The sequence below is a fragment of the Cyprinodon variegatus genome, unplaced genomic scaffold, assembly GCF_000732505.1.
Source record: "Cyprinodon variegatus isolate N-32 unplaced genomic scaffold, C_variegatus-1.0 Scaffold736, whole genome shotgun sequence".
NCBI lineage: Eukaryota > Metazoa > Chordata > Actinopteri > Cyprinodontiformes > Cyprinodontidae > Cyprinodon > Cyprinodon variegatus.
Genome location: NW_015151189.1, coordinates 200,822 through 209,531, shown reverse-complemented (window position 1 = coordinate 209,531; position 8,710 = coordinate 200,822). Strand labels below are relative to the sequence as shown.

General features: G+C 42.4%; 1 protein-coding gene across 2 annotated transcripts in view; it reads left to right on the top strand.

The window, feature by feature from the left end:
• The window catches only part of zdhhc23 (zinc finger, DHHC-type containing 23), a 15,938-nt gene extending 7,247 nt beyond the window's left edge, over positions 1–8,691 (top strand). Inside the window, exons 3-5 of one of the 2 annotated variants that reach the window (XM_015395301.1) lie at positions 2,707–3,393; positions 5,118–5,285; positions 7,082–8,691. In XM_015395301.1, coding sequence (XP_015250787.1) covers positions 2,707–3,393; positions 5,118–5,285; positions 7,082–7,349 — 1,123 coding nt within the window. In that variant the 3' untranslated portion in view covers positions 7,350–8,691. The remainder of the gene's footprint in view (positions 1–2,706; positions 3,394–5,117; positions 5,286–7,081) is intronic. The other variant, XM_015395302.1, reaches the window with a different exon arrangement.
• The last annotated feature ends 19 nt before the right edge of the window (positions 8,692–8,710 follow it).

Genomic DNA, 8,710 nt, shown 5'->3' with positions numbered 1-8,710 from the left:
CTTCGGGCACATGGCCACGATGCCCACAAAGCAGTGGACCCTCTGAGCAGCACACGCCAGAGGAGCAGCAAGCGAAGACGTTGTGACCGACAGCGAAAGTGAGGCTGCAGAGCCGGGCTAACTGCGAACCCCTACAAACCAACACTCCCTTCACTGCTGCTCTCCAACATCCGCTCACTGGACAGCAAAATGGATCACGTACAACTCAAAACTCTCTTCAAAAAGGGAGTTTAATAACTGTCAGTCATCCTGACAGAGACATGCCTGAACTCATCAATACCGGACAACCCCGTTAGCCTGGATGGACTCGCTCTATTATGCGCTGACAGAAACGGTAAACTCAGCGGAAAGACCTGAGGAGGGGGGGCTGTGTGTTTACATCAACATCAACTGGTGTAAAAATGCTAGATCTGTCGCCAGCTTCTGCTCTCCGGACATTGAGCTTTTGACTGTTAACTGCAGACCTTCCAACTGCCGAGGGAGTTTACTCTTGTTAGCATCACTGCTGTATGTGCCTCCCACCGCTAATACAGAAGAGGCCATGAGTGTTCTCTGTCAGACTCTGAGCTTCAACCTGCACACACGCAGGGCGTTTTCATTATTGCTGGAGATTTTAACCAAACCAATTTAAAGACTGTTCTCCCTTATTTTTACCAACATGTGGATTTTGCTACTCGGGGAGTGAATAATCTAGACTTGGTTTCCACTAATGTAAAAGACGCATATAGAGCAGCCCGCCGCCCCCACCTCTGCTCTTCAGACCACTGAAGAGCAGAGGTAATGCTAATTCCTGCATACAAGCCCCTGCTGATCAGAGCAGAAGCTAGGTGAGAGTGTGGAAGGAGGGCACCATGGAGGCACTCCAGGGCTGTTTCGAGTGCTCTGACTGGAACATGTTAAAATCTGCAGCAACATATGACAACAAGATCAATATTGATGAGTTTGCCATGACTGTGTCAGCCTACATCAACAAATGCATTGAAGATGTCAGCAGCACCACAAAGAACATCATCAACCGGGCCAACCAATGACCCTGGATGAATGGAGAGGTTCGGAAATCGCTAAAAGCACAGAACTTAGCTTTCAAGTCTGGTGATAAAGAGGCACTGAGAACAGCGAGAGCCAACTTGAACTGTGCCATCAGGTCAGCGAAGCAGAACCACAGTCAGTAAATCCAGGATCTTTTCATGATGCCAACAACACCAGGATGATGTGGCAAGGTGTATGGGAGATTACAGAATACAACTCACCCTTCTCCCCTGTGGTTGTAGCTGATGCTGACTTCCTAAATGGACTAAACAACTTCTTTGGAAGGTTTGAGGCGCTAAACAGCACCCCAGCAGTAAAAGCTGGTCCCCATCAGGCAGAGGAGGCACACTGCCTTAACACAGCAGATGTGTGGAAGACTCTGAGGAGAGTCACCCCAAGGATGGCCCCAGGCCCAGCACATGTGTTAGAGAAGAACACCCACATGCGGATGCTGTTCCTGGAATTCATTTCAAATTTCAACACCATCATCCCACAGCATCTGATAGGAAAACTGCAACATCTGGGCTTCAACACATCCCTTTGCAACTAGTAGACTTCCTCACCAACAGACCAACAGTCAGTCCAGGTCGGACAAAACATCTCTGATGTCATAAGAGCACAGGCTTCCTCAGGGCTGCGTTCTAAGCCCCCTGCTGTTCACTCCAATGACACACAACAGCACCCCGAGGTTCAGTAACAATCACATTGTGAAGTTTGCAGAGTACACTACACTACAGAAGACCAGAAGAACCAGTCTAACCATGCTCTACTGCTCATCCACAACTCTGCTGGTGGTCAGTAGCACCAAATTCCTGGGGTGCACATCACACACAACCTCACCTGGTCTGTGAATACCAACTTACTGGTCAAGAGGGCACAAAATAAATTGTATTTCCTACGTAGGATGAGGAGAGCCTACCTGCCCCGCCCATCCTCACCACCTTCTACAGAAGCACCATAGAGAGCGTTCTGACCAGCTGTCTCACTATGTGGTGTGGAGGTTGCAGCGCCTCAGACTGGAAGAACGTGAGGATCCTTTGGGCTCCTATTCACTACATTAAGGACCTTTCATCCCAGCAATGCATGTCCCGAGCCTGTAACATCATCAGTGACCCCTCACACCCCCAACATGGACTGTTCTCCCTGCTGCCCTCTGGGAAGAGGCTTCACATTGTTAGGCCATAAACCATGATAAAGTTTTGGAAATTGAGGACCGATGTCCGTGTTTCATCTTAACATGGTCACTGGAGAAGAGAATGCAGTTTTGAACATAAAACGCACTGAACCTTTTCATATTAATACGCTTTTGCACCATTATTTTTAAACAGGTTTCTTTTCTACTACACTGTTTAGATTCTGATCACTGCTGCACTTGATAAATGCTAATGTTAACTCCACTGGTTCACTGTTGGAAGCTGCTCATTTCAGTGTGAAACGGAATTTCGTTTTCTATACAGAAATGACAAAGTTTATCTAAGACTAAATTAGGTCAAATCTAATCTGCCTGGAATCCAATTATAAAAGATCACAAATGAATCTGCCCTAAATTTTTTAATTTTGCTCAGTTTTGTTTTCAGTGAACATTAAACCTGGTACATTTCACCATTTCTCATGAACTCTGACCCGATGGAAGCTGTAAAGACGCTTCTTAATCAGTTTGTTCTGTTGTTTCTACAGGTTTCTAAAGAGAGAGCCTCAGAAACCTGAATCCTTGTCGCATGTGACTGCAGTGATCTCAGACCGGATCCGGGTACCATGGTTTTGGGGCGGAGCCCGAAAGCTGGATCTATCAATCATCCCTCCTCTCATTCTCCTTCCCGGCCTGCTACACCTCGCAGCTCTCCACATTCTGCTTGGGGTGCTGGTTCTGACGGCTCTGCCCGGCCTGGTGTTGTGGTACTACTACTTCATCCACCGAAAAAAGGGGCAGACCCTCTTCTTCCTCAGCCTGGCCCTCTTCTCTTTGGCGTACATGTATTACCTGTTCATCTGGGAAGTGTTCCCACGTGGGGATGTGGGTCAGTTTGAGTTGGCAGCTGTTAGTTCAGGAGTCATCCTCACCCTGCTGACTCTTCTGCACACCAGGAGAGATCCTGGCATCGTTCGGCTGGACAAACGGGCCGTCCACAGCACGGTGACGTATTACAGCCCCCCGGCAGATGGAGACGCCCACTTCAACGGAGGGAAGCTGGAAGTGTCGACAGCAGTGAGTCGGATGGGATCATCAGAGCAGGAAGGGTCGGAGTTGAAGGAAGATAGGCGGAGGAACTGGTGCTCAGTCTGCAGGGTGGAGCGGCCACCAAGGGCAGGGCATTGTCGGATCTGTGGCGTCTGCGTGCAGCGTCTCGATCACCACTGTGTCTGGTGGGTTTTTTTACTTGCCACATCTCAGTTTTTTTTTCTTTTTCTTTTTTTTATTTAAACACCTTTCATAATTTTTAAAAACAAGAATTAGATGCATAGGTTTGAATTTATTTTCGATTTTATTAACCATAATCAGGATCAAATGAATGCATCCTTTTTATTAATAGAACAAAATCACTCTTTACCAGCTTCTGCCATAACATCATTTTAATGTCAAGGCATAGTCTCCTACATCCTCCCTACTTTAACCTGTTTGGTTTTTAGTGGAAGAAAATTGCCCATAGATTATTCTTAAAACCCTTCTGAAGCTTAATGCAGGTTAAATTTTCCTGCTTTATCCATTTGCATGATTCTACCACTACCATGCTTGACCGTTCACACCTTGTTGGAAGGTTTAAAGAGTCCTCCTTGTTTATACAGATATGCTAGTCATTTTTGGCTTTTTTTCCCAGCTGACCATAAACGTACTTCTGAATGTAGGTAAAGGCTAACTTCAGATTTACATGGCGCTGCCTGTTTTACAGCTTGTTGAAAGCTTTTCATAAGCTTCCAGTTTATGCTCGCCTTAACTAAACAATTTAACGTGTAATAAAAACAGTTTGGTTCAGATGATTGAAATTTGACCCAACTGGCAGGAAAACAAACCAAACGCACATGACAAGGGAAAAAGGTATTCAAATATTAACTCCAGTTCAATAAAAGGAGATCAATGGATTTCTGTCAGTCTGCATTTTATTTAATCTTTGCAGAGAGATCAACAGCAACATCATACAGACCTTATTGCATGATATTCAGCCCTGTTCTGACTAGCCAAAGTTAGTGTCTCCCTAATTAACCCTGCAGAAAAGCTGTGAAGGTCTCCATGCGTTTCTACCTACAGCAAAAATCAGGTAGTTTGAGAAAGAGTCTAAATGTTTTGAGAACTACCTCATATTATGGCCAAAAACTCCCTAAGAGGATAGCAACCCCCCCTCTCTTAGACATGTTGTGGCCTTGGCGCTCTGAGGCCAAAATAATAAAAACCAGCACACATTAATCTGTATATATATCGGTGCTGAAACAGTTAATCAGATTAATTGTGATTAATCGATTATTGAAAAAAATCTATTAATTTAGTTATTAATCATTAACTGCAGTATAGAGACTCTAAAACAGTGTTTTTCAATCCTGGTCCTCAAGGCAGTGTCAGCTCCAATATATATACCTACATAAGAAGGTGGAATTTTTTCCCAAAACACACAGTAGAACAAGTTTGGACAAGATAAAGGTGGTCAGCATTAAGCTTCTGATCCCAACTCTGCTGAATGTTTGTTAATTTTTCCAGAACTTTAAAACCACCCTTTTTGTACTGGCTTCAATTCTTCCTAAAAGAGTAGCAAATCATCCACCGAACCCCGTGGATGGTCAGAAAAACTGCTAACATTCAACCACGTTAAATTAGAGTGAAACCTTTATAGTTGGATATCAAAAATATATTTCTTCCTGTGAGAAGATATTTGTTTACGGTACTTTGTTTACTTCTAATGAAGGAGTTGCAACTTAGTGATAACAAACCTTTATTTATTTTTTTTACTTGTATAACAACAGTGATCCAAACATAGTCTAAGTACTACCTCTTCAGTCCAATATGAGTTCCTGCTTGTGTCTGCAGAGTGAATTAATCAGGTTTAAGTTTGGGTCTGACTCTTTCTGTGCCTTGACTGAAGCTGTTTGTCCTGAGGCAGGATAAACAACTGTGTGGGCCAGGCCAATCACGGCAGCTTCCTGCTCACTCTGGTCTTCTTCCTGCTGACGTCCATGTACGGCATCGGCCTGGTGCTGCGGAGCGTGTGTCCCCAGCAAAGCGTCCTCACTGCCTTACTCTACTGCCCTGGAGTTTACAACCAGTTCAGGTTCTAGTTGGTCCACTTTCCTATTTTTAAAAACATCAGCTCTATGATATGATACTATTGTAATGACAAGGTTTTTGTAAGTTTCGTCAGAAAATGAGTACACAGCTTTCTCTCGTGCACTATTGATGTTTGCTGTGTCCCCTAAATGACTTGTTCTACTAATGAGCTACTTAAACAAAGTCTGTGCTCCCAGAGTGCTTTTCTAATTTGAACTAAGTAAATACCTTGTAGAACAACCTTTCACTCTAAATACAGCTGTTTATCCATGGGGGTATGTCTCTGCCTGCTGTAAACATTCAGGCTGCGACTTTTCCTTCATTGTATACTTCACAAGTGCATTGCATCCACTTCAGTTATGCGTTAGTTTGTTGATCTGTCATCAGAAATCTCAGTGAAATGCGTTCCGTCTGTTAGGAACATGAGGAATAAAAGTTCAAACGTTTTTGATAATGTTGTGCAGGCTGTATATTCCAAAAGTATTAGCCCCAGAATATGAATAGGATTTTCTATCTATATACCTAGACTATTATTTTAGATAGTTTTTTGTTATGCCATTTTATTTATTTTTTTATGAAGTGAGGTTTTGTTCCCTGCAGTCATTCCCGCTGATATCATCCATCCTCCATGATGTTTTGATGTATTTGTCTCTGCAGGAACACTGAAAGCCTCTCTATGGTTTATGTTGACTGCGTTGGGACTAAGGTTATTAACTATAATTAGTGAAATGACGAAAAACATTGTCATTAACTGAAATTAAATAAAAACTTGGTGTTGCAAAAAAAAAAAAAAAAAAATGGTCGAAACTGTAATAATAGCTTACAAGAATTAAAGCTACAGTGTGTAATTTTTAGCGACATCTAACGTCCAGACTGCAGACCGCAGCAACATGAACATCTCCCCCCCACCGCTTCTCCCCCCCAACAGTACGGCGAGCGTTACGGGACAAAATGTCTTCCACGACGTCCACATCACCTACCTTCTCAAGTGATGAGGTTTGTTTACATAGATAATTTTACAGATAGTATTCTCAGGCATAATACTGCCATCTATTGGTCAGTACCGTCTCAGTTCATCTCTCTTAACTTGCCGTAGTTACTTTCGAGCGTAATGGGCGATCTCGCAATCGCTAGTTTGTTGGCTCTGCGCTGCCGTAGCGCAAAGATGTCTGCCTCCATGGCTGCGAGACCCGCTCCTATGTAATTATAAATAACGAATTCTAAGGCAACGCAAATATTAAGGTTAAGAGGCTGAGCTCGTAGATGATGATAAATAACATAGTTATGTATAATATATTACATTTCTGACTGCATATCCCTGTAATTATTACACACTGTAGCTTTAAAAACAACAAAAATTTAAAAGAAAATGTGCTTAGTTTACACTTCTCTTTATTATAACGCTTTAATATGTGTTCTAATTTCCAGTAGCTGTTTTATTTTATTTTTTTATTTGTTCTGCGTTACCTAAGAAAATGGTGGGCGGGGCAGTCAGGTCATTTGTGTTGCTGCAGCGGTCTGTTCTTATCTGAGATTTTATTTCTATTTTTTCTTTTTATTTCCCCCAATATTTCAGTTGTATTACATTAAAAGACAAAATCTATAACTGAGACTTATGAAAACTAAAATGAAACTAAGTGTTTTTCAAAAAACCTGAACTAGCTAACAAACACTAAAACCAAATGAAAAGTAAAATAGAATAGAAAATCGGAAATTAATATTAAATAAAAACAATGAAACCATTTTAACCTTGTTTGGTTAGCTTTCAAATGTCTGACTTCTTCTTTCTATCTTCTCCAGTTCTGCTCTCTGCTTCACCTGTGCCTGGTACAGCAGCATTGTGACAGGCGGCCTCCTGCACCTCCTCATAGTGCAAGTCATAAACATCAGCTATAATGTGACAGAGCGGGAGGCACGCATTGCACTGAGGGAGAAAACCGCCCGCCGGGCCTGCTGGGGACTCGTGGTGGACACTGGCGTCTACTCAAGGGGTCTGTGGAGCAACTGGTTGGAGTTCATATCAATGGGGGACAAGCTGAAGCCTCCGTCTCTGACAGATTTAGTATAAAGGGACAATATAAGATTAAAAGCAGCAGCTCTGCTTCCGTCCCCTAGATGGCAGCATTGCCACATAATCTAAAAGAGGCTTTCTCCAGTGGACAGCCTTCCTATATGGTCCAGCCGCAGCTCTGGAGTTTTCCATTGGATGTGTAGAGGCACTAACTTTACACCTCAGTACTGTGCTTTCACCACCGTTACAGTGACTCACTACTGGAACCTCATCTATGCATCTGGATGCACCAGCAACACAACTATCACTGATGAAGTCTTCCCTCATACAACTCTGTGCCTCAGCAGACACACAAAAGGAAGTTCAACTCTCAATGTGAACATTTTCTGGCAAACAAAAAACACAGGAATTTCCCTCTGGAATTTGGGGATTTTATGTTTATAGATCTGGACAAAGAAATGCACACCAGAGGTGGAAGAAAACTGTAGTTTTACATGTATTTAATTTATATTAGGGAAGCAGCAAAGAGCCACAAAATTGGTAAATCTGAAGGAGCTTTAGAGATCCAGGGTGCAGCTCATAGGGGCACCGTCTGCTACCAGAGCAATACAGCCTAATAGAAGAATATACTTTTTTGATCATACCAAAATTAAACTTAAAAAAAAAAAGCTAACAGTGTACTGAATTATCAGGAGAAAACAATACAGACTTTGGCAAACGTTCACTTAAATTGTTTAGATCAAAACATGGGGTGCTAAAGACGATCCGGTCAAAGTGCAGAACTACATCCAGTTGGAAATCTGTGGCAAAATTAGCAGATTAATGTTCACCAATGCTGTCCATCCAGTCTGACTGAGCCAGATGCACGAAGAAAGGACTATTAGTCTCTTAATATTCATTACTGGTAGAGCCACTGGCGTGTCTGCAGAGTACCCCTGCAGACATGCACCTGGTAATGCAGTAAAACTTGTTTAGAGAAACTGTTTAGTGAGTCGGGCTGAATACAAATTCATTGTTTTTTTTCCCAGTTCTACTGACTCAATCCAATAAAGTTTTAGTTTTTTTTAAACATGAAAAATGTAATTAACTTCTGTACCTCATTGTCGGCTCTTTGCCTTGCAAATTGCATTATGGGTATTTATATCAGGTGAATGAAATGCGGCACAAGGTTTATTCTGGTAATGGTTGATTGCAGTTGTATAATGAAACTTGTAATAGGTTGTCACACTTCCACTTGAAAGCAAGCTAATACATTTGATCATCAAACGGCCAAATGTCAGCCTAGGACTGCTGAAGCTCACTGTTAGGACACTAGTTTGTATAGTTCAACTCTTTTTGTACTTCAATAACTGCTCTGTCTTACATCAGTGCACTTCGAATGGATTTTATTTATTTTATTAAATAAATGCGAGCAATGG